General features: G+C 44.0%; 1 protein-coding gene across 1 annotated transcript in view; it reads right to left on the bottom strand.

Annotated features, from left to right (window-relative positions):
- The window catches only part of DPY19L1 (dpy-19 like C-mannosyltransferase 1), a 543,661-nt gene that overhangs the window by 152,776 nt on the left and 363,843 nt on the right, over positions 1-27,042 (bottom strand). Inside the window, exon 17 of the mRNA XM_078688229.1 lies at positions 17,829-17,853. Coding sequence (XP_078544355.1) covers positions 17,829-17,853 — 25 coding nt within the window. The remainder of the gene's footprint in view (positions 1-17,828; positions 17,854-27,042) is intronic.

The following is a 27,042-nucleotide window of genomic DNA, read 5'->3' as shown; positions in this document are numbered from 1 at the left end:
CCGGGCATCCCTACCGGCACTGGAGTCGATAAACAACTCGATAAGATCCAAAATAGATCGAAAAAAGTTAGTCAAAAAGTGACTAAGGAGTACTGCTCTTCCCGAATCTGCGCTTGCTGGCACGGAAAAAAGAAGAACTGATGTCAGCGCGCAAGGGCGGCATCTAAGTACTCCGACGACGTCACCCCGACACCAACGACGCCGACGACGGACGCGGAGCTGCAGACGAAGCCTACCGACGCGCAGGGGTACTGCTACGCAAAACTTTCCGGATCCAGTCTGACGCCTGGGGATATTCTATGGTAAGGAATCTAACACTAACCTGTTTCTTTGAGATATCAGGGTACTGGCAGATTGGTATGACCCCAGGAGCAAAAGAGAAAACTGTATTCTCAACCCCAAATGGGCATTATCAGTTCACTGTTATGCACTTTGGACTAAACAATGCCCCCACCACCTTCCAAAGGTTGGTGAACAACATTATTGCTGAGTTGGAGGCTTTTAGTGCAGCCTATCTGGATGATATTGCGGTCTATTGCTCTACTTGACAAGTTCAACCCTTACAGCCCAAGAGCTAGACAATTGTGGACTGGATAGCTCCAACCACCCAGTCTCAATTCTGAGCGATCCTTGGCTTGACTGTGTCCTACCGGAGGTTTGTGAAGTCCACTTGGGCACCCCTCACGGAACTGACCTCTAAGAAAATGCTGTAGCAAGTAAACTGGACAGAGAGCTCTCAAAAGGCTTTTGACACTCTGAAGAATCGATGTGCTCAGCACCTATTCTAAAAGCTCCAGATTATTCAAAACAGTTCATAGTGCAGACAGATGCCTCCGAACCTAAGACAGGAGTGGCCCTATCCCAAACCAATAACGATAGTCATGAACAACCTGTTGCTTTCATTAGCAGGAGATAATTCCTCAGAGAGCAGTGCTGGTGTGCCATTAAGAGGGAAGCCTTTGCAGTGAATTTGTCCCTGAAGAAGCTGAGGCCATACTTGTTTGGCTGGCAACATCCTTGTTCAAACTGACCACAGGCCTCTTAGATGGCTAATGTAACTGAAAGATCAAAACCCCAAACTGTTGAGGTGGTACATATCCCTACAGGGTATGGACTTTACCTTGGAACACTTAACTGGGACTGACAATGCTAATGCAGATGGCCTTTCTAGGTTTTTTCACTTACAAGATGAAGACTCTCTTGGGAAAAATGTGTGTCATCGTCTTTCATTTGGGAGGTCATTATGTAGGGAAGTGCCCTTTTCGACTTCATCATCCCTACTTTCGGCCTAGTATTTCATGTGATTTTAACTGGAAGGGCAGTGGGTACATGCTAACCAGGTCTGCAGTAAAGGATCTCTTTCCCAAAACTGTGCTATTGTTTCTCCCATTGGTGATACCTTTAGTACCCTCAGTAAGTCCCTAGTAAATGGTACCTCTGGTATTTAGGGCCTGTATACTAAAAAAGGGCCCTAAGGGCTGCTGCACGAATTGTGCCACCCTAAGGGACCCCTCACCAAACCCATGCAAGACTGCCATTGCAGGTTGCGTGTTCTGGTGCAGACCCAAAAGTGAAAACACGACATGAGACACATCCTGTGAGCCTTGTTCACTAACCCTGCATATAATATTTGTAAGTTATCCCTACAGCAGGCCTTACAGTTCTAAGGTGGGGTGTCTGATATTACATGTGAAGATGTAGCTTCACATGATATGCTCCTGTGCGGGACAGTTTAATTGTGACCAGTACAAGTGATCAGGGAAGCCATTTTAAAACATATGCTGGACACTGGTGTAAACGAGTTCCCCAGCTTAATGATGGCTTCACTGAAAAGAAGGATATTTGTTATCAAACATCGCGTATTAATAAATCCACACTGGTGCCAGTGTCGGAGTTAGTGATAGATGAACCCAGCGGACACCTTAAAGGTTTCCCCTGAAGAACTACCAGCCCCGGATGCAGACTGACTGCCTTTCATCAGCCAGACACCAGAGACGAGTTTCTGACCCTCAAGGGTGAGGGTCTTTGGTCTTGGAGGTCAAAAACCTGGCCTCCTTGGGCTGGGGGTGTTTTCACCTACTCCCACAGGATGACCTGAAAAATATCATCCCAAGGCAGGGGAGCTTCAAAGCGCCTACCAGCTTTGGTGTGTGAATCTGGTTTCTCTCACAGGAGAAGAAGCCGACCCCCTTTGTCCAGAGCCATTTGGCACCTGAATAGGCAGGAAAAGTAGCTATGAAGACAGGCATGACCAATGCCACCCTAAGGTGGGTTACCTGAGATGGAGATGACTATTCAAAGTTAGCCATATTGGTGATGGCAAAATAGGGAATTCTGGGACAGGGTTATGACCACCTCCCCGGGAAGTGGTCATATTGGGGGAGTAGGGACCCAAAGGTTAGGCAGCCATTGGCTTCTACCCTACACTGCCCTAAGGATCCTACATTGAGGATTTAGGGGAACACTGGCATGACAAAAAGAAGAAGAAGGCCGAATAGTCGCGAAAAGCAAGCACTGTGGAAGAAGCAACGGACTTGATGCCAACCCTGCTGGACTGTCTGCTGTTCCCAATGATTGAGCCAAAATCATCTCATACTGCAAGCTGCTGTGCCTCCAGAAGCCTGGGAGGACTGCCAAGACTCAGGAACTCTTGTGTATCAGCGGAACTGCTTACCTGCAGCCTGCAGGCACCCAAAGAGACCATAGAAGACTCAGAACTGCCAATACCCGACAAAGGAAAGCACCACTGCACCCGTGCAGCCTAGGTCGAGCTGAAGTGGGTCAACGGTGCCAGCGTGGTCCCCCAGCCCACCAGAAATGAAGCCAGACCTGGACTTGCCCACTGTGGACTTCCCGACCCCTCATGCAGTCTCTGTTTGCAGGCACCCTCTGCCGCGAGCGTTCCTAATGCCTGAAGACACTTTTGCATCTGTTGCCCCCGGCCCGTACAGAAGACCAAAGGTGTCCCCACATGCCCAAGCATTGTGAGACCTGAGCCCCCATTGTGACTCAGACAGACTGGCTTGCAGTGTAAGCCTGCAGCCTCTTTTCGACCTGACCGATTCACAAAGGATAACATTGGGCACCAGATGCTGAAAAGCACCTCTGTGCCCGGCTGACCTAGTGCCGCCCAAGGTGACCTTTGGGTGCTGCCTTAGACTTTGCCCCACACTCACCTTAAGTCCAAGAGATTGGTCTTGTAAATCGCTGTACTGTAACTGAATGCCGTAATTGTTTTTCTTCCCATAGGATAACATTGCAGCTCCTGAAAAAATGCACTAAGTGTCAACTTTATAAGTGCAAAAGTATTCCTCTTGAAAACCGTACTTACCTGATTGAATTGATTCGGGTGCCTTAACATATATAAAGATGTGTGTTATTTTTATAAATTGGTGTGGATGTCCCTATTGAGTCGTTTGTAACATTTATTGACTATTGTGTGTATTCCAGATGTCTAAGAATCCTCTCTGATAAAACTACCCTCTAGAAGAGCACCTTGGGATTGCTAGAACAAGCTGTTGTCCACTGGCAAGGGAATACCTGAACTCTTTGCACTGTATATCTGTTTTTGGTATACCATATAAAGAGACAGCTTCCTACAGGATCCCTTTCCACCCAGCACAGTCTGCCAGGCTATCTGTGTGTGTGTGTGGGGGGGGGGGTAATCATCCTTTCTGTGGGGACAGGACACTGTCTATTCTAGTGAAGTGTATTCCCTTCCATCCTGCTCAGTCAAGGCCATCAGAATGCAGATGTATGTAGATGGGTACTCAGACAACCCTATCCTTCCTGTGTTGCGGCTGTCTAGAGGGAATGCGCAAAGTGTACCTGTCACCCACCCAATATGTGTATTGAAGACAGGCTGTCAGGTGCATACAGCATATGCAAATCAGTCTTGACTCGGCTCTCCATGGGAACAGTCCAGACTGAACTGACAGGCCAGGTCCTACCTGGACCAGAAACAAACATCCTGGGACCAGTTTCAAACCCCTTCTCAGCCAGGCTAGCTTGACTCCAGTGGCATGGTGAGCTTGCAACTCAGGTCTGGGCATAGGCGTCCCACTTAGGATGGTGAATGCAAAAAAACTAAATTGATGGACAGAATGCTGAAACAATGTCAAACCTTCGCCCCCAGTACAGAGATCTGGGCCAAAATACATTGTTTGTTTGCACACCATGCCATTCCAGTTTAGACCCACCCATATGCAAATGAGTCTTGACCCTGCTCCTGCTTGACCCAGTTTGGGCTGGAACAGTCCAGCCCGAACTGCCAAGTCAGGTCCTCCCTGGACCGGAAACAAGCATCCTGGGACCAGTTTCAGGGTATTATCCCTTATCATCCAGTCTAGCTTGACTCCAGTGGCATGGTGAGAAAGGAAACCACGTCTAGGCATATCCGTCCTACTTAGGACCACATATGCAAAAAGAACAATTGATTCTGAAACAATGTCAAACAGTTACCGCCAGTACAGAGATCTGGGCCTAAATCCAAGCATCCTGGTACCAGTTTATAAGCCACTGGATTCACACTAGACTGGCTGATTGGGGGTGATACCCCAAAACCGGTCCCAAGATGCTTGTTTCTGGTCCATGGAGGAATTGGCTTGGCAGTTCCGGCTGGACTGTTTCCATGAGGAGGAGGGTCAAGACTGATTTGCATATGGCTGGGTCTAAACTGGGGTGGCATGGTGAGAAAAAGAGTGATAGATTTAACCCAGATCTCTTGACTGAGGGTGAATGTTTGATTTATTCCACATTCTGTCCCTTATTTGTGTGTCCTTCACTTTCTAAAAGTGGCATTTCTGAAACAGTAATGTTAAATCCAACTTCACCAGAAAGGAGGATTTATCATTACCATTCCAAAGATATGAAACATGAGAAAGCTCTACCACTTTGATCAGGAATTACAAACTAAATGTGAATTAAGGAATTCCCAACGCTAGGCTATGAGAGGGGTAGGCCTCATAATAGTTAAACATTTATTTGGGTGTTTGTCATTATCAGGACATGTAAAGATTAAACACACGTCCTACCTTTTACTTGCACGGCACTCTGCCCTTAGGTTTTCTTAGGGCCTAATTTAGGTGTGACTTATATGTAATAAAAGGGGAGTTTAAGGCTTGCAAGTAGCTTCAATTGCAAAATTAAAGTGGCAGTAAACTACACACACAGTTTCTGCAATGGCAGGCCAGAGACAGGTTTGAAAGGCTACTTATGTGAATGGCACAATCAGTGCTGCATGCCCACGAGTAGCATTTTACTTTCAAGCCCTTAGTATATGTTACACCACTTTACAAGGGACTTACAAGTAAATCAAATATGTCAATCAGGTATATACCAATGGCTCGATGTTTAGGGAAGAGAGAACATGAATTTTAGCACTGGTTAGCAGTGGTAAAGTTCTCAGAGTCTTAAAGCCAAACAAAAAGGTCAGAAAAGGACGAGGAAAAGGGCAAAAAGTTTGGGTTGACCCTTCAGAGAAGGGCAACTCGCATCACAGGGCAAACAAAACAAAGTAGCATAATTAGATAATCTGTGGGCATGAAAAGTTAGTGGAGTTCCCTTCTCTTGATTAGCTGACCAACAGACAACATAAACTGTTCCATCTCGGAGTTGAAACATTTTTTTCAAACAATGCCACATCGGTTCTGGTTTTTTCACACATGACTCTTTCATTGGGTATGGAGGACACACACTTATTCCGTTGAGTCACTTGAGTGTGGAGTGCACGATGGGCAAGATTTCTAGGAGTTTAGGATCAATATCAGCATCTATATGGAAGACAAAAAGGTGTGGTGCAACGGCCAGGTAACCTGCAGCTTTCTTGTTCATTTTGGAGCAACCAGTAGCCAGCCATTAAAAATAACATCCAAATATATACTGAGATTCTGCCCACCACAAGAAAATCATTGGTGTGTGTATTGGATTAAGCTAAATAAATGGGGTCCTTGTGTTTAGCACTGAATTACTAAATAACTGGTACGCACACTGTAATCCGTGAATATGTGCAGGTCTATACACTGAAAAATGCCTTTGGAAATCCATTTATCTGCTCTGTTTGGATGTTTGAGCTGGTGTGCATCTTTGAGCATATGTCGGACCAAAGGGTTAACGTGTGGGTGTGTTAATCAGTGTGAATGTATATTCAGGTACACAATATAACTAGGGGAATGTAAAGATTGTGTAACTTGTTGTAGCATAATTATGCTAAATTACTCTCAATTACCTGTAAGTACAGGAACTGCATCTCGCGCTCAAAAAGTTACCCAAAAGGTGCACTCAGGTAAAAGTTCAACATAAAAATTTAATTTTGAGTCGATTTCCGGTTTGCCTAACTGCTAGTGTACAGTTTTGGGCTCAACAATTATTCTATCGGACTGCAGTGGTAACAAATATACCTGAATAGCCACTCACTTCCACAAATTGCACAAATGGTACATTTCAAGTTAAAATGTATCCCCGAAACCTCCAAAATTACGCAATGTAGCATAAGGGCGTAATGTTGTAAAATTCGCAGAAACTTTGCAAGCATACCTAAAATGTTGCCCTAGCCTAAATTATTACTAGGTTTGTACATTTGTGCTTGTTGGGGACTTTGAATGTGTCCTCCCATCTTTGCCTGGACTCTAAGTGTCAGTGATTTTTTATTTTTATTGTATAACACATGAGCTTTGCTGTCTGAAGAAAGATTGGTGAAAAAGTGTGTGTTTAACTTTTGCAATTGTATAATATGTTGACAGAAATGTTGTCCTCGTTACTCTGATACTTCTGACATCGAACCTCATTTCATCAAATAATTTGGCTTAATTTCTGCAGACCTAATATATATTAGTTCGTCACACGGGTCTGAAAGAAACAATTAACTAATTCGGTGAAAGTTGGGAACTAATTGTGCGCAATAGGTCATTACAATTACAGGCATGAGCTTATTCCGTGGCAGAAAACACTATTGAAAGTATTTGAGAATTTGTTAAGAGTTGATTGATTACAGAAGTCAATGTTTACTCTTTTTCTTCCACGCACTGACGTCTGAACTAATCAGTCAAAGGTTCACACAATGAGAGCAGAAATAACTGAATAGCTGTAATACTGGTTTGTTAAAAAATACAAGGAGTTGTATTAGTAAAACCAAGGATCAGTTCTATAATGACAACATATTTCGTACTGTCAACTCTCTGCTATCACTATATGACAGGTGTTACATTAACACATCGTGATCTGCAGACTACCTCACACTATTGCCAAAGCTTTGCCCCTCCACTCACAAACCCAAAATCACCTCAGCACCCGGTCACCCTCTGTGTCTCTACAAGGCCGTTTTACTCCCAGGACTGCCTCCCCTAGAACCCTTTCCTTCTTCGTCCTAGGAGCTGCAGACTGCCTCCCCTAGAACAATTTCCTTCTTCGTCCTAAGAGCTGCAGACTGCCTCCCCTAGAACACTTTCCTTCTTAGTCCTAAGAGCTGCAGACTGCCGCCCCTAGAACACTTTCCTTCTTCGTCCTAAGAGCTGCAGACTGCCTCCCCTAGAACACTTTCCTTCTTAGTCCTAAGAGCTGCAGACTGCCGCCCCTAGAACACTTTCCTTCTTCGTCCTAAGAGCTGCAGACTGCCTCCCCTAGAACACTTTCCTTCTTAGTCCTAAGAGCTGCAGACTGCCTCCCCTAGAACACTTTCCTTCTTCGTCCTAAGAGCTGCAGACTGCCTCCCCTAGAACACTTTCCTTCTTAGTCCTAAGAGCTGCAGACTGCCTCCCCTAGAACACTTTCCTTCTTAGTCCTAAGAGCTGCAGACTGCCTCCCCTAGAACACTTTCCTTCTTAGTCCTAAGAGCTGCAGACTGCCGCCCCTAGAACACTTTCTTTCTTAGTCCTAAGAGCGGCAGACTGCCTCCCCTAGAACACTTTCCTTCTTCGTCCTAAGAGCGGCAGACTCCCTCCCCTAGAACACTTTCCTTCTTCGTCCTAAGAGCTGCAGACTGCCTCCCCTAGAACACTTTCCTTCTTCGTCCTAAGAGCTGCAGACTGCCTCCCCTTGAACACTTTCCTTCTTCGTCCTAGGAGCTGCAGACTGCCTCCCCTAGAACACTTTCCTTCTCCGTCCTAAGAGCTGCAGACTGCCTCCCCTAGAACACTTTCCTTCTTAGTCCTAAGAGCTGCAGACTGCCTCCCCTAGAACACTTTCCTTCTTAGTCCTAAGAGCTGCAGACTGCCTCCCCTAGAACACTTTCCTTCTTAGTCCTAAGAGCTGCAGACTGCCGCCCCTAGAACACTTTCTTTCTTAGTCCTAAGAGCGGCAGACTGCCTCCCCTAGAACACTTTCCTTCTTCGTCCTAAGAGCGGCAGACTCCCTCCCCTAGAACACTTTCCTTCTTCGTCCTAAGAGCTGCAGACTGCCTCCCCTAGAACACTTTCCTTCTTCGTCCTAAGAGCTGCAGACTGCCTCCCCTTGAACACTTTCCTTCTTCGTCCTAGGAGCTGCAGACTGCCTCCCCTAGAACACTTTCCTTCTCCGTCCTAAGAGCTGCAGACTGCCTCCCCTAGAACACTTTCCTTCTTAGTCCTAAGAGCTGCAGACTGCCTCCCCTAGAACACTTTCCTTCTTAGTCCTAAGAGCTGCAGACTGCCTCCCCTAGAACACTTTCCTTCTTAGTCCTAAGAGCTGCAGACTGCCGCCCCTAGAACACTTTCTTTCTTAGTCCTAAGAGCGGCAGACTGCCTCCCCTAGAACACTTTCCTTCTTCGTCCTAAGAGCGGCAGACTCCCTCCCCTAGAACACTTTCCTTCTTCGTCCTAAGAGCTGCAGACTGCCTCCCCTAGAACACTTTCCTTCTTCGTCCTAAGAGCTGCAACTTTTCTGTGCACCTTTGAAATGCTCTCAACCACCAGCTTGTTTCAACTGAGTGCGCCCCCTAACTCCACTTTTCCTTCCAGAGAGTTGCACCTGAACAGGTAAGCAGCAGATGAATTGTAACAACTCTTCTCGTTTTTAAAAATATTCTCCATAACAGGATATCGGCTCCAATATTATGTTCGCTACAATAAATCACTATTCTCTCAAGTACACGTAACCTGAATACAACCTTTCAATTGGAGCTGGCAGTCAAGAATACTAGTTTAAAAAAGTCACGGAAAAGATTCCGAGTTAGTATTCTGTGAAATCTGGGACAGGGCTGGAAGTCAAGTGTCATCTTTTTAGTTTATGCTCCAAAGTTTAAGGCAGTCGCAGCCCAACCCTCTCTGACGAAAGTGTACCAAAAAAAAAACCAAGAAGTCTCTAAAGAGGTCTGGGGGCAGCCTTGGGTACAGCAGAATGACACCCAACTTCTTCAGGGACAGCCATATCCAACATCCAAAATCTTAGGAGAAAGCAATGCAATTAAAATCCCACCCCAAGATTGTTTTAATATAGCATTAGAATAGATGAGTTGTCCTTAAGCAAAAAAAAAAAGTAGTGGTCGATGAGCAAAGTAAAAATTTGTCCTCACTGAGTGAAATAATTATTTCAGCATAGGAAGAACCCGGAATACAAATGATGCAGCATTGTAACAGTCATAATATGAAAAATTAAAAAAAAAAAGAAAACTTAAAAAACGTGGACAGGTTCCAATTATACTAGGAAAAGGAGCTATGCTGACAAGGAAATGTCATTAACTCTGCTTGATGAAATATTGGTTACATGGAAACACATTTTGACGTTGAGGACTTCATGACTTACGTCATAAACATGCTTCAGGCCAACCCGACCTCTGGCAGCATGAAGGAAGGAGTAGTGGGACAGTGGCCACTTAGAAGGGATTAGCCTCCGGGGAGGGACCAGGAAACACTAGCAACACAGATTATCTTTCACAGCGTCCCTTTTAAAGTGGAAATCTCAAATGGGGTTGCTAGGAACAGCAACCAGAGACTCTCAGTACGCCCCACAGCAGTTGCAGAAATATAAGATTGACATTTTTGTCCTTTTCTGAAGCACTAGGACATGGTCCTGAGGCCTGCCAGTTCCGAAGTGTATCTGGGCACGTACCGTCTGAAAGAATAAATGCGGAGCCACTTTCATACACTTTCCTGTTATTGTTTTCCTTCTCACTGCAAGAGCAGAACTCAAACTTTGAATATCTCGCCTATTACACCCCCTGAGGAGTTTGGCTATCAAGGTGACAGAGGGCATAAAGGGCGAGCAGTTTACCAATAAGCCAAGCGCCAGCAAGGGCCGGGGATTGCTGCCACGCTACTCCCTCCAGGACCTTGAGCTTCCTGTCTGGTTCTTATCTTTTTTATTTCTTCTCTGCTCATGCTGCGGGGATTTACCTCTCGACCTCGCCGTGCAGTTCTCTGATATCAAAATAGAAAAAAAGATGTTCTTGTTTGGTTTCAAAAACACAAAGATTTTATTGCGAGTGTCAGTATCGCAGAGACAATGTAAAAGGTGTAACAATGCTGCCATCTACTGGCAACATTTTAGTTCTTTCTGATTACACTGGAAAGGTGCTTTTGTCTGGTTGAACCCATAGCTGCCAACGTTTCAGATTGCTAAATGTGATATTTTCATAATTTCAGTGTCATTATGTGACATTTCAACGACTAGGAGTGACACTTTCTCGCAAGCAAAATCAAGCAATGAAGATGAGGGAAACATTTAAATATCAGACATTGCACTAATTTGAGCAACGAGAAACTCTAATAAGATTTTAAAACTGCTCCAAAGTACCATAAATGGATGGACACTAATCGGAGACAGACTGCGTGACTGCAGTTCTCGGTAACAGAGGGAGGCAGGCACTGCCGCTGCTCAGAACTTTATCTCATTGTTAGATCATTCATGGCTGAATGCTAGCAAAAAATCAAGTTTTAAAGCATGGCATGGTAAGTGCAATTAGGAGGTTATACCCTCACTCAGTCTCACAGCAGCCTGGATCACATCAATGTCCTTTAAAGGCTGCTCCACCCACCTGGGATGGACACCAGGCACGGCAGCCCAGCACCTGCTCTCACAACACACATGGAGGGTAAGAGAAGGCTTCAGTATTTGCAGCCCCCATGCTGGGTGGTGGTGAAATGCTCTAGGAGGGGAGACTGCTTAGGCTAGGGTTGCCACCTGGCCAGTTTTATACCAGCATCAACAGTATTTTGATGTCTCCGTTAGTACAAAAACATGCGAAATCACTGAAAGACTGTATTTTTATTCATTATCTTTTCATACTTCAAACAGCAAATATAACGATAAAAAGCAGTTTTTCATGTGTTCTAAGCTACGTAAATAATTTGTGGTTAATAACTAAAGAAAACAAAGGCAACAACGCGATGTTACAAATAAATATTTCGTTTTTTGTTTAAAATCCTATTTAGTATCATACCCGGGCATGCCAGACTCTTAAAACAACAGCAACTGGCAAGTAGAGTCATATTGGGTATACTCAAGTCTGCCCTGTGTTGTGGCGGGGGAGAGCCTATTTGAGCTGACGCCCTGTGCCACAGGCCGGCAAGTGAGATGAGGAAGGGCAGTGGTGAAATGAAAAAAGAGCAACTTGAGTGCAGTGTTTTCCATATTTAGTGGTAAATTAACTTTGAAGGGTTTTTGGAGAATTTTGTTCTCTGACTGCTCCCGACGTGGCACTTTGACACCTTAAGTGATTTACTGCGCTTTGAACCTTTCAGCATAACACAATATTGTGATCCCAACGGGAAAAGAATATCTTTAACATCCATGTGCAACCACTGAGATCACAATCTAGAATTCACCACGCGTTAACCTGGACGAGGGAACTTTAAATCATTTGTATGACATTTGGCAGGTGTTATTTAGAGTAAACAGGTCACCAGACCCGCGGACTCGAGTGCCGCCGCACTCAGCACTGACCAGCTTTGGGCTAGGGGTGGGCGGAATTTGCGTAATCGTGTTACGCAAATCTCCGCGAAACGGTAAAAAATCTCAGCGAAAACGCAGAAATTCCGCGAACACGCAAAATTGCATGTTCGCGATGCTTTTTTCCAGTTCGCAATCGCTGTTTGCGAGCTCGGAGGGAAATATCTCGCGAACACGCATTTTGAGAATGCGAACAAGCAAAAAACTTCGTGAAGTCGTGGAACGCAGAATTTTGGGCAATTTTGCGTTCTCTGCGGAACGCGAAATTACCCAAATTCCGCGAGCGGAACGGAATTTACTGCCCAGGCCTACTTTGGGCAAGCTTCACATGAGAGGCTCCGAGTAGTCGGGCTGACTGACACACACGCTGGTGACCGAGCCAGCAAGGTTGTTGAGGCATAAGTGCATTAAAAAGAGCCTGCCATGCCAATAAATGATATGCTACAGTTACCGGCTGCATATACAGTGTGATTAACTTCAGACAGCGTGCGATGCTCAACCCTTTTTTTTCATCATTCATCTTAAGTTATTGTTGTGAGTGTGTGACTGTCTGACGAATGGCATCAAGGAAAATTATACTAATCAGCGTATGGTGCGCTTTTTATTATAAAGAACATTTTATTTGAATTTTAAACAAAAGCAGAGATACCGGCACTTTTAAGAGATTTTTAAGAGATTTTTAAGAGATTCTTTTTTAGAGATTTAAGGCACTTTGCATTATGCACAAAATAAATATGGCCAGAGCCCCGAAATATCTGATGACACTGGTCCACCCGTACCTTCCGTCTCGATCATTGCGCTCCTCTACCCAAAAGAAATTTACTATTCCCAGATTTAAGCTTTCCCGCATAGGAGGCAGGTCTTTTTGCTATCAAGGCCCAATGCTGTGGAACTCCATGCCTCTTGCAGTCCGGATGGAAGATAACTATGGCAGATTTCGCAAAAGCCTAAAAACCTGGCTATTCAACATCTAAATTTCATATTCCGTAGTGTTGCTTGTCCTTACAAATCTCCGCGCCGGGAAACTCTTTGTGGGTAGCTGTTGCGCGTAATAAATGCAATAAAATAAATAAATAAATAAATACCGCACTCCACTTACTCTTTGCTGCAAGGGTGGCAGGCAAGCACAGCAATTCAGTAAACTGGCGGCAATCAGTACCACTCGGATTCTGCTGTAAGCCACAGCAGTCTAACGCCGGGCATTTAGGTCAGCAGGTCAGCACAGCTGCACAGCCTGGACAGTGTTGTGCTGCTCTGGTGGGCTATTGAAACTGGATCCATCCCATTAGCGGCGCCTGCCTCGCCCGGTTCAGTAACTCTCAGCTGGTGGCCGCCGGTGGGGTGATGGGTCATGTCCGGGATTATTCATTTGGTTTACAACGCAGCGGTGAGCTGCCTGCTGCTGCGCTGCATTGCCAGAAGCCAACAAACATTCATTGCTGTTCGTTCGACTCCCGCCCACGGGAGCAGGATGTCCCCGGCCGCCAATTAACAAGCTCATCCTAACTGACTGAGTCAGAACTGCCATTAGACGCACTGACTTCTGACATACGTTGCGGTGTGTCTTGGGTGAAGAATCCTCTTATCAAGTGTTGTTACATTGTTACCGAGCAGCTAGGACTGCCTGCGAGCAGACTGAGCCAGCCCCCCAGCCCCCAAGCCTGCCAGACTGGCACTCCAGCTTAAGTTCTGGTGTGCATTTAGAAGCGCTCCGGCTTGCTGAGGACGCGCTAGACTGCATGACAATGCATTTCAGTGCTGGGATGCGGACCACCACACTGAAATGCGTTAGTCTAACGCCTGATGCGTGGTACTTGGCAGGGATGGAAACCACTCTCTATAAAATGAAACCGCAGAAGTCTTAATCAGAAGTAGAACTCAATATATGAGGAACACTTCATCTTTTATCACGGTCATGGAGAGAAGGAGGTCTCTGTGGCTTATTTCTCATTAACCAAGAAAAGGGCGACTCCTCAGTAGCCACAGTGATACTGTGCACTTTACTATACACATTATAAGCAAGGCACAAAGAACAGGTTACTTATCTATAGTAACACTCTTTCTTGTGAAAACCATCAAATCGCAGATTACCCACCTTTTGAATACTTCCAGGTACCAGACTAGATCTGGAGAGCATTTCCAGGAATGTTGCAGTGCATTGTAAGCGGCACTATGTGGCTCTGCAGTGACTCTGTATTGCCCCAGAAGTGGAGGAGCAGAGCTGCATTTAAGGGTCACCACAGGGAGCTGATGTCAGTTCCCTTTGTTTTCGCTCTGCCCAACCCTAACCTGGAGCGGTGCTTTCAAATGTATTGGTCTTCTGACATCTTCAAATTCTTACTGTGACAGTGTGCTAGGGAATGCACCTAACCGTCCCCACCTATCTTCCCCCCCACCCCCCACCCCAAGAACACAGGATAAAAACGTGTTGGGACTGCAGGAAGCAGATGTTAGTCACGGAACTACATAAGGTTGTGCGGTAAGGACAAGACTTTGCATCTAACGAATATTTGAGAAGGAGAGGGGAAGCTCTCAATCTTTGAACATTAGAAGAGGTCATGGTTGAAGCACAAGTCCGGCTTCATGTCACAGGGACTGCCCATACTCCTAATTGTGTGGCTGATCTCATGAAAAGCCTAGCAACTGCTAGAAGTAATCCTTAGCGCGCCAAAAATATAAGAATCCAAGTGGGACTCAATCCCTGTTCTGAAACTCGAAGTCTGGCTAGAAGGGCCAAGGCTGTCAAGATAAGGATCTTTCCCCTCTGGTGTCACCTACGTCAGACCAGGTCCATCAACTGGACCCTGATACCCCAAAGGCAATGGGCCATTGGGCCATTGTCGACTCTGCAGCTAACAGCAGTTGTCCAAGAATCCCGCAGCAATTGTTTCAGGGACTACTGCCCTGCCCCAACCACCCCTCGTGGTACATCTTTGGGCACAGAGAGCCCCACGACCGCCGGTCAAACTTCCACCAGTCTGGAACCTGGAAGTTTTCTAAAGGTGAGGGATTGGCAGTTAGAAGTGTCCTTCAGAAACCCCCAATTCAAATTTGAGCAAGAGGCCAGCAAGAAGGCCAAAGTCACAAGAAAAATCCTGATAAAAGAAGGGCAACATTAGGGACACACATGAATAGCAAATGGTATATGAACACAAAGAACAATCCGAAAAACTATAAGTTGTGACATAACCTTCAGAAGTCGAAGCCTGCTAGCATACCTTTAAGACAAGAAGTTACATCACAGGAAGAAAGGTAAAGGCCAACTTGGTTTTGGATTTTCAGATTGCAAATACTGGAGCGAGAGCCATCTTGGAGAAGGATGGATATGAGCTTAGCTCCAACTACTGTACAGCGTTGGTTAAGTACCCAGAGGGCTCCAAACATATTGTATTTTTGATGCTATATAATTCTGCATCTTTGTGCTGTCTTGAACTCTCTATACTCGCTAGTTACAATTTAGGAAACACTTGTCAACAAAAAAATGACTTGTTTTTCACTTATTTTTTTGCAGTTTTCTGTAGTACTGCTACACGTGAAAGGTTTTCGTGCATAGTGCATGTAACATCAGAGACTACAGTAATGCTAAACGGTAGGCGATATTTGATGGTGCACTACAATAGTTGAACTGTAGAGTTAAAGAGATAATACGACTATAAGAGAGCGTTAGTTCAGGTGAGATGGGAATAAACGAGTTTTAAACTGAGAGGAGGCCTGGTTGAATTCTAAGTAGGGAGCGCTATCAACTACTACATGTGCCATCGGCGAACAGTGCTGTAGTGTCAGACAGCCGCGACCCGTGCAGGTAAGAGGCTGGTCAGAGATATGTTAAATGTGAGGTCTCCAGATGAAGCCTGGTCTCTTCCTCCACTGCACTGCATATATGGTTAGCGTTCCTGCTGGGTATAGTAAAGCATCCATATGTAAGACCCTGTACACCGGGGGAGAGATTTTGAATTTGGTTCTTGCCGGCACTTGCAAGTGTGGTCTCTTCAGTGCTGATGTAATGGGGCCAGATTTTCTCTTAGAAGATAGAAGTTGGGTCATAGCATTGCCTGAGTTTAATCAAGCTATGACTAGTGCATGGACAGCAGATTGTAGCTGGTATCAATAGGAATTTTATTCCCTTTTGTGAGTTTAACAACGTGTTTTTAACGATTTTGTTCGTTTGCTGATGTCATGTGAGTTAACGTAGTTCAGAGAGAGGGGGCAGGAAATCAACAACTACTGAAAGGTATTGAATGCCCTTTAGAGAAACATTTTACCATCTTCAGGGATCCAACAGTGAAATAGCTGTATTACAATGCCCCGTTCTACGTTGGCAGTGAACTAAAATGAGCTTCCCAAACTACAAATGGCGGGCACCATACAAGACCTGTGGGTTTAATCAATGCTGGGGCGAGCACAGACATTTCTTGTCTCTTTCTAACTACCAGCATTGGTTTCACTCCAGCTGTGAGACAAAGCTGCTGCAACACACGTGTGCCATAGATCCCATCATGCCTCTGAGGAGGGGGGGGCGCAGTTTTTACATTTGATTCTGTGGTTTAGGCACTATCCTATAACAGTACTGTTTCAACCACCATCAACTGGTTGAGACAACTGAGTGCTCTGCTTATTTCCCTGGGCCTGCCCCTGCCTATCATGTACACTCTATTCTCTATGGTCCACTAAAGCTGTCTTTGCACCAGTGATCTAGCCCCTTGTTTTATTCAGGGTGGGAAAGGTAGTACATTCTTGGCTTTCAAGGCCTGCTCCTGCATGCCCAAAAGTGCTGCTCCCTGCAGCAGTCCGGTACTACTTGTGATAGACAGAACGATTAATATTGGGAGCAAGGGAGGCCAGACCACATCACTCCAAAACTAACAAAGCGTTTCCCTAGTTCCCTGAAGCTTACGTTCTTTTTAAAGCAGCTGGCATTTCGCTCAATGATGTGGACGGCTCAAACATTAAGGGGGGGGGGGAGCTGGACATTACTCAATTACACCGACCACTGGGAATTAATCTGGGAACATTCCATTCCATCATTATGCAGGTTATGTATCATTACAGAAAGGAAGAAATCATATGCGAATCAGTCTTCGTTCTGCACTAAATGGGGCAGTTCCGCCACAACAGCTGGGCTCTGAATTGGAACATAAGCAACCTGAGACGCGATTGCAAAGTACGTACTGCTGTGCAGACTCCAGACTCTGGTCTACTCCGCATGGAAAATAAAAGTCTCAGCAGGATGAGAACTCCAAGGAGCAAATCAGCTCTGCTCCAAGCACCCCCCAGAACGTCCAGCTTTCTATTCATCAGTAGATCTCTTATGGCCTATAATTAGCTGTCAGTAGACTTGTGCACCATTCCAACACTGGCGGAACACAAGTGCAACATGTATGTATTATTCACGGATCTAACTGAGTTATGTAGAAAAAAACACACCCTAAACAAATAATGCCATTACAATCAAGCTATATTTGGAAAACTTCGGATGACTTCGGATTTTGTCGAAATACTAAGAATGGAAACTGGAGTTGTATTCATTAGATGTGGGTTTCTCATTACATTTCCAATTAATTTGACGATGCTAACCTTGCTTGACTTATTCAACAGGGCCGTGAAAGTAATTGCCCTTTTAAGATTTATCGAGCCCCACCTGCCACCCTAATCTGGTTGCTTCAGCTGTTACTTGAGGCTACCAGAGAGAGGCGGAGTGAGGGCGACTCCAAATGTGTCCATTTTAATCGAAATCAATGTCACAATTTACACAGCATGCATTCCCTAGGATAGGAACACTGACATGTTGAACAGATATAAGGCATTCTGAAAGAAATTAAGAAATGTGGTGCACATGTGTTTTTTGTGCATTATTTTAACCCACAGGAACCATGCTTTGTTGAAATCCGAGTCCAACATATCTAATGTTTTCATCAGTGAGAACACACTCAGGAAATTATATGTGAAAAGCCGTGAACAGCAAGTCTTACCTCACAATCGCCAGCACGTTCACTCCTGAAAAGAAAATGAAACCATAAGTACACTTCAAATGAATGGAGCATTGTCTTGGCATCAAAAGGGGACATTAAAGTGAATTAGTCAGTGCAGATTCTTATCAGCTGGTGACTATTAAAAACAAAAGCTAAGTAACTGTAAAAATATGACTTTCCCATACTTATAATCATCTTAAATAAGGTGGCTTGATGGACAGAGCACCAAAGGGGGACATTAAAGTGAATTAGTCAGTGCGGATTCTTATCAGCTGGTGACAATATTAAAAACAAAAGCTAAGTGTTAGACCTGTCTGGCCTTTTGCGTAGCCCCTCCTATTATTTATTTATTTTGTCCCCTTTTTGCCCCTCATACCCTTTTCATCTTTTTGTGTCCACTAGATTTTTATGGTGTTGACCTGGGGGATAGATGCTCTTTTGCTCCCATAGTCTTTTACCTCAGGCCTAGGTGCCCTTTTCTGTCTGGAATTTACTCAGATCTACAAAATGGTGTTTTTCAACTGCCATCCCCTGGAAAGCCCCATAGGTTAACATAGAGTCTTCTAGAACCTTCTGGACCCTACTGGAACCTTAGTGGTCAGACTATAAAAGGCTAGGGGCAGGGTGGCCATTTTGTGTAGCCATTGAACTAGTCGGAGTGCAGGCTGTGGGTTAAGAGGATTAGGAAGCTTAGAGGGTTGACTTCCTGTGTGAGGGTTGCTACTCTTCTGCTGTCGCTGCCCCTTTCCTATAGACCTGGCCCTGCTGAGTGGGGACTTCCTGACCACTATATCTGGCGTGGAAGTAAACTACCGGATTCCTGAGCTTTGTGAGAATCAATGATCAAACGAAAAGTGAGCAACCCAGATACACCCTTGAGGGCTTGGGTAATTAAGTAGAGGGGTAAAGTTGCCTTCAAGGGATATGATTTGATTTAGAATCAATTAATTAATAGGACTTCATTTAGGAGGAGAAATCAATTATCCTCATGTGTAATTAATACATCAACATACAAGATGGCGGCAGACCTCTGATCACTCTGTCTCAGCCGTGCTGCCGGTCAGACTGATCCCGACCCCTTTGATACATTAGGTAAGCAAAACGCGCTGGATTCGGTCTTCAGTGTAGCGTTTTTTAACCAAGTCCTCTATACTTACGCTGACTGGCTACCTGTCCTTTATCGTTTTTTCACTTTAGAGACTGCAAAAATAAATGATTCAAGCGTCCAATGGTCCCACTTCACGATATTGCTGCATTGAACAAGGTAGCTATTCCTTTTCAGTGACACCTTCTATAAGCCTCAATACCTCATTCATAATTTGTTAAGTAGTTTACTTATTTATTATCCCTTTAGATTATATCACGTTGTTGATACATCTACCTGACGCCACGAGGATTCCGCACCCAAAGCCCATACTGTCATAGACAGAGGTGTGTAAAAACTCCTGTTTTAATTTAATTCTGAGTGTATTAGAGGGACCCTATAAATATATTCACGGTCCTCTTCATTCTTTCCAGTGTTTTTAACTTCTAGTCACAATCGTACACCTCCCGTGACGGTCCATTTTGTCCTCTGTCACCAACCTGAGGCTTTGGTCTGCCGTACCACTAGGTACTGTATACTTTATGTGAATTTTGGGCACCTTTATAAGCTGTAATTACTAGTTTTTGGTACTAAGCAATTAGTCCTGTTTGTTTAGGCATCGCCTCCGGCTGTCAAAAGTCCATCGCCGTGACTCTCATTGTGGCAACTGTCTCCACCTCGGTATGTTTGTGAAGCATCCGCATTCATTTTATTAAAGTCAGTGCGCTAGGCACTTTGCTCTGTTGTGACCACTCGGGTTTGTTGGAACTAAAATTGTTCTTCCTCCAACATGTGAGATTTGACAAGTTTTATTGCATGAAGTAAGCAGTGTCGCTATGCTCAGCATTTGTCAATCAGCTGTTTTTGTTTACTTAAATTTTTTTCTAAATGGTCTAGTTAACATTGACATTTGTACGATTAAATCTATCCTTGCACAAGTAGTCTCCAGTCTGAAGATACAATTCAGTCCCAAATGTTATAAATAATGAGCAATGCCATTGTTTTTTCAAATCAGTGACGCAATAGGTATCTATGTTTGTCTCTGTAAGCTTTAAATATGTCTGTAGTGTTTATATTAGTGGTTTTTGTATCTATGTAGTTAGGTTTGTCACATGGGTGTATCAATTAATTTCTTCAAATCATGATGGACATGTAATTGTAAACATTTATGTTTCAGATTACATTACAGCTCTCAGCAGTGTATAATTGACATCAGTCCTGAGGATGGTCTCGATAACTGTGCTCTAGGAGACCGAAACGTCGACACTCGTCTTATCCCTGCAGTGTTTGATTCATTTTGTTTTGGGATAGATGCTCTTTTAAGTTTTGCTGTGTCATTTATTAGTTTATCAGTATCATTTATGTACCTGCATTTCCTTCCCTGCTTTTTTGAATTATTGCTGATTTAAGAACTTTTGATAAAATTCATTTTTATATACACCTTTGTGTTTTGTTGTTTATATGTTTTGTATGTGTTAAGATTTGTAAATGTGATTCAAGAAAATAGATCTCTTGTATGTTGATGTATTAATTACACATGAGGATAATTGATTTCTCCTCCTAAATGAAGTCCTATTAATTAATTGATTCTAAATCAAATCATATCCCTTGAAGGCAACTTTACCCCTCTACTTGTGAGAATCAAGGCCTGGATTGGAAGGAATACGCGATCCAGACTCTACCTGGGTCCGTACATGACATTGCCCGTAATTGGCCCTCACCAGTTAAGTTCAGGTGGTAATGGAAGTGGACCTTATCCTCTCCTTGACCCGCTTCTGAATGGGAGGGCACCGCTGCTGAGTGAAGTGGAGGAGTCCTGATCGTGACCCTGGTAGTGTCAGAATAGCCGTTCCTTGGTTGCACTACGGGGCAATCGTGAGGCCAAAGAGCCGAATCTTGTCAGACGCTGCTCCCTTGCGCAGACTCACTGTGTAGAGTCCGGAAGCGTCTGGGAGAGGGCGGAGTGTCTGCGGAGCTCCGAGCGCTGGTGGGCAGAACCTGCCAAGAACATCGCCGCCAGCGAGAGGAGGCCGGCCCTGCGCCACAGACGCTGCACCCCTGCGCAGGCCCGGCGTGTGCCTGGTGACGGAGGTCTCTTCAGTGAGGAGACAGCGTGACGCGGACCCAGCAGTTCCACCCAGACCTCCCAAAGTTGGCGAAGAGGCTCGCTCACCGAGTCCTGGTGAGATTCTGAGGAGAGGCGGAAAGTCGAGCGCTGCTGTCCGCAAGTAAGGAGATTCTAAGGGAAGGCGGGAAAGTTGGAAATTAGATGCCGGTCATCCCTCGCTAAACAGGCTGGATGAGGCAGGGGCAGAGCCCGAGTGAACTGAGCTAGAGCTGCGGGGCAGACTTGGAGAGACAAACATTGATGGGCATTTATGATGCGAGCAGTGCATTGATAACTTGAACACCTTGGCGGTCCACTGTGGAAAGCCCTTGTGAAAGGCTCTTGTTCTTCATTGCTAGGGATAAGCCAGTTATCAAGCGCTTTAGTAACTGAGGCAAAGGGGAGGGGAGTTCCTCAATCCCATTGATGCTTCGTAACTCTGGTTCAAGTTGCCAAATGGAATGCCATTTAATCTGTATCTCATTTAATGCCTAGGATTCGCCTATTGGGGGAATTCAGAAGTAGATGCTAAATCTTTGGTGCTTGGAAACCGGGTACAAACAGGCCATCACTTGTAAGTGCCGATCATGAAGAGGGGAGGTATTAATCTAAAGTATCAAGACAGTGCATCCTAATGTAATCATTGTGGGAAGTTAAAATGTTAAGTGGTGGTTGAGCTGAAGTTTCATAGTGTTACAGGAGATGCTGTGGAAAATGTAAAGATGTACAGTGTAATTAATTGTTAAAATACAAACAACTGAGAAAGATCTATATAAGAATTTTATAAAACAGCTCGTATTTTTACACAAAGATTGGTGTAGTGTAATTTTTGTGTGGAATTGCATTGAGTTACTGCTGGGTGGTGTGCAAACTTTACACATGTGCCTCTAGTAATTGACTGTCTTACCCTAGGCCAGGCTACCCTAGGTGACCTGACAACTCTAGGTCCAACACTAAGTAACTGTAAAAATATGACTTTCGAGATACTTATAATCATCTTAAATAAGGTGGCTTGATGGACAGAGCTTCCTGTAAGTTGCGTTTGTGAAAGAGTCAATGGTGGCTTAACACGTGCACGCGATGTGCCAAATACTTCTAAAGCTCCTTATAATTTCCATTCACAGGTAGCACCTACAAAAGTAGCTGTTGGTGTCCCCAGAGAGCCTCAAAGGTGTGTCAAGAAAGTGCAAAGTATATTTGGTTAACACCAAGAAAGATGTAACTTTATATTTGCAAATATGTGCAAAGGCTTTCCCACAAATCTGACCGGCACGACAAACTCACAGTTAAATGATGCAGGCTGAAGGCGTGAAGTAAATGTGGTCAAGTAGAAGCATTATTTCTCGTTTTAAGAGGGTGCAAGAAAGAAACGTGAATATGTAATTGGAAATAATTCTCACCGAAAACAAATGATGGAAATAAAGAGAAAACTTTAGCCTTTGTGACTATCAGGGGAGCCTCCTCTACTAAGGCAGAGGAACGTCGCCCCACAGCTCTCAGAGCAGGAAAAATGAAAAATAAAATGATAACTTTGTATTTCTCATTTTATTTTTCCTAACTACGAAGCTGGGTTAGGGCGGTGCCGGCTGGTGTCGGAGCCTGTGAGGAGTAGTTTGTGAGCATAACGGTTTGAGTCGTGTGCACTTTGTATGTTCCCCACAAGGCTGTAATACACAGCCAAGTGGGGAACATGCACAGGCTCCCAGTCCCATCTGAGCGCCGAACCACTGCACTCAAACCAATCACAACACTACATTGCAGCTTTGTGATTGGCTTAGGAGAATCTGTATGCTTCCTGCTTCCACGTCTCGCCCGGAAGAGAAGCAATGACGGAGGAGAGACGGTGACCGTGAGGATGCAAGTGTTTTACCCCCTCCCCCGCCAGCCACCCCCATTCCCTGCCAACCACCACTGACTGAAACACAGTGTTCTGCAATATACAAAGCAAAAATTGGGATCCATAGCAAACCCATTCCAGAGGAAAGAAGGTGCTTAACGGGCATACACCTTTTCTTAGTGAATCTGTACGTAATGGAAAAAGGTTTACGGACACCAATCGCAGACGCAAACCAGTGAACTTTCACTGAAACCTGAAAACGGGTCTGCTTCTGAAGGCCTGCTGCAGCGTATTAATGCCACATGAAAGTATTGGGGGAGTAGCTACTGGTATAGGGAGTTATCATAATCAAAATCTTTATTTCGGTTAAAAACAAACCATAAAAGATACACAAGTACATATAATCTTTAAAACCAAGGGTACAAAACAGTTTCCAAATTATCAGGTCCATTTTTTATAGTCAATTGATCATAATTTCGCTCTATACAAGGTAATTGCAATATTAAAAAAGTAAAAAAATAAATACCAGGGGTACTGTTATTAATTAATATTGCCTAGGATATTAAAAGGTATTAAAACACACATGATATGTGTACTATTACTTCCATTCCATATGACAAAAAGTTAAAAGACATGATTTACAAATGGTTTCGATATCTTTACATCGCTCGTAAATCCAATAGCCCCTCTTCAACATTATTATTATGATGACTAATAGCTCACTCAACACCATGATCTATTACAGTTTCAGACCTCGCCTTCTACGGGCTATTTCCACAGCAAAAAGATATCGACTTACGCTGAATACAATAGCCTGGGTTGTGTCACCTCTAAACACTCTTTCTGCTTCCTTAATATGTCTAAATCCTCAAGTATGTAAGATTCATAGATGACATTTTCATCGTATGTAAAGGTGATGTAGAATCCTTGGCAAATCAACTAGAAATACTGAACAAAAGAAATGATCGGATAAGCTTCACATGGCAAATCAACCACAAAAGTATCCAATTCCTGGATGTGGAAGTCACGAGAGATGGAAATCGATTTCGGACGAATTTATACCGCAAACCCACAGATAGGAACAATCTTTTAAAATACGAAAGTCACCATCCTCAAACCCTTAAAACACATCTGCCCTACTCACAGTTTCTCAGGGTCAGGAGAGTGGTCTCAGACACACAAGAATGTCAAGAACAATTGAAATTAATGGAACACAGATTTCAGGATAGGGGATATCCAACTACCGTTGTCAAAACAGCGTTAACAAGAGTATCACATAAATCGAGAGAAGAACTACTGACGCACAAGAAAAAACAAGCAGAGAACAGAATCACATGTGTCAGCAAATTTTCAAATGTGAGTTGTCAGTTCACAAAGATCATTAAAAAACATTGGCAGATGCTAAAATTAGAAACGGATTTCAAAGGAGCATTTGATAAAGACCCTTTGTTTGCCCACACCAGGGGCCGGAATTTGGGAGAAATGTTAAAAACCAGAGAAGAACAGCCCACGTTACATTCATTCAGAGGAACAGTCCCATGTATGAACTGTAGCAATTGTCACAACATCATGAAAGGGAATACAATTTCCCATCCAATGAAAGGACATAAAAATCCCATAAAGGTCAATGCTACGTGCGATACTATGAACATTGTATATATGTTGAAATGCCCGTGTGGGTCAGTATACGTGGGACACACGGAGAGAAAGTTCAAGACTAGGTTAACAGAGCACAAGAGCAACATAAGAACAGGCATGCTTAAATCGACTGTGGCAACACACTTTTTGGAAAAAAGACACCACATCAATCAATTGCGGGCTTGCATCTTGGAAATAGTCTCTAAAGTTGAGGGTCCCCTCAACAACAAAAAATTTACTTAAACGTGAAAACTACTGGATCTATCATCTTAACAGTCTCAAGCCAAATGGGCTTAACGATCGGACCGAATTTTTATGCTATCTGTAACCGTGCCAATGTTAACAATGTAATATGGTAATCAACTATTATGTTTCGCAGGTTTAAATCAATTTATTTTTTTCTTGATATCAATAGTGACATATGGATATAACTCTACTGTTTACATGGAGACTGGCTGGAGCATGCGCAGCGTTAGACTCTTAGAGACAGGTACCCGATAGTCAATAAAGTTACACATACAAAAAAAGCGAGTCACCTTTAACACCCATGCGCGTAACGCGCTTAACGTAAATACCAGTCATACATCGGTCCCGTAAGACAGACCGAACAAACCTAACGAGGAGATAGGACGTCGCGTTAGAAACGCACACGAGGTAAGAAGAATCACGCATAAACAGAGCGCGTTAGAAGCAGACACCCAGCTAGCCGTTAAGCGGCCGAGTTTAACTTAATCGGTAACACGCGACTCATCTGATTAAAATGCGAGAACCCTCGTAGAGTAACCATCAAATAAAGGGGACCCTGTGAGCAGAAATTATAAGGAATTTAGAATACCAGCGAGCGCGTAAATGACCAAAACCAGTATGCACTGGGATAGATAGAGTATTGGGTATTAAGTATGTTTATTTGCACATTTCAGATTTTCCCTGATGAAGGTGCATGTGGCACCGAAATGCATTGGAATTAAATAAAAGCGTTTGAAGATGGTTCAGAATATGTGAACAAAAACATATGTGCAGGGCTCGAAAATTCCACTCGACCGCTCGCATAGTCGAGCTAAATTTAACAAGGTCGAGCTGTTTTTAGGTCCTACTTGCCCTTTCTGGTGAGTAGGAAAACAAACCAACTTTTATCCTGTCTGTGAAAACGGATCAAATGTGACAAGATAACAAGATTTAAACAAGATTTGTGGAGAAGTGTGGCTCACTGGTTAGAGGCGGCAGATCTGTAAGCAGAGAACGGCCCGGGACCAGGGTTCGATTCCCGACGCGGCAGGGTCGTGGACCAGGGTCAGCGAACTCGATAATTCTCGCCTCGGTGCCTACTCTAGTCAGAAACCACACTCGGCAACCCTGGGCATCAGCTTGCCTCATCTTCACAACGGCCCCCCCAGACCGCCGGGGATGCTTGGTCGCACCTTAGAGATACCCATCAGGGACCATCTCTCAGGGTGAGCCAGGACGGGTTCCCCAGCGGTCGAAGCGTGGAGATACTCCTCCGGGAGTCGATTCCTAGCGCTATATAAACCCACAATTAAATTAAATTAAATTAAAGGCATTTTTATTGCTCACAAAGTTAATGAGCAATAAAGATGCCTTTAAATCTTGGTATCTTGTAACATTTGCTCCGCTTTCAGAGACTGAGGTCAAGTAGGTTGCAGTTAGGTCGAGGACATTTTTTAAGCTACTAATCCTGCAGGACTAGTACTATTTTTTGGATTTTTCAAGCCCTGATGTGGATGAAAAGAATAAATCGAACCTTGATAGTAACACATGAAGTTTAAAGTGAAATTATTCAACAAGGAAACTGTGAAAAAAATCATTTGCTGAATATTGTTCAGCCCCAATATCTGTGCCAAGGGTGAGAGACTTATGGATCAATAGGTCTGCTACACTTAGAAGTATTCAGCCACACTCCGGAGGGGAGTGTTACCCTCGCGCATGAAAAAAGACACAAAAGAACACTAGGTGGAGCACATCCCGAATCTTGAAGCTAAATCCTAAGAGGCGACAGATGGGTCTTATCGACTTCTTCCTAATATGGTGATATGCGGGCATATAAATAAAACATGAGCCTCATCCTCCCTTAAATCCATGACACTCAATTCACATTTTTCTGACATATCATTTCCCTTACAATCTTTGTTACATGCCCATTTAGCTGTATTGGATTTAATTTGAAGTATACCATAGCGAAATTTCAAATACAATGATTTAGCTACGGTTGGTAAAATTTCGTCCATAAAACATTCAAAGTTGCTCATTATTTTCACATCAAAAAACTTAAGGGTTAATACTCCAATTTTAGGATTGTATAATGTGGAGGTAAGAACAGAATCCCAAAACCTTTCTCTTAACAATTTTTTACAACTCAAGGTCAATGATTGAGGATCTGTCCAATAATGATATAAGCTTCAATAAGAGGAGAGGTAGGGAGAGTTAAGCAACACTCTTATTCCCCGGTTATAATCAGTAAACAAGAAAAGAGTGTCAAATGGTTATACCAGGCCACAATCAGGAGCAGCTAAGAAAGTGGTTGACGGCCTCA

Source organism: Lissotriton helveticus, chromosome 4_1, assembly GCF_964261635.1.
Source record: "Lissotriton helveticus chromosome 4_1, aLisHel1.1, whole genome shotgun sequence".
Classification (NCBI taxonomy): Eukaryota; Metazoa; Chordata; class Amphibia; order Caudata; family Salamandridae; genus Lissotriton; species Lissotriton helveticus.
This window is presented reverse-complemented; position numbering and strand designations above follow the sequence as displayed.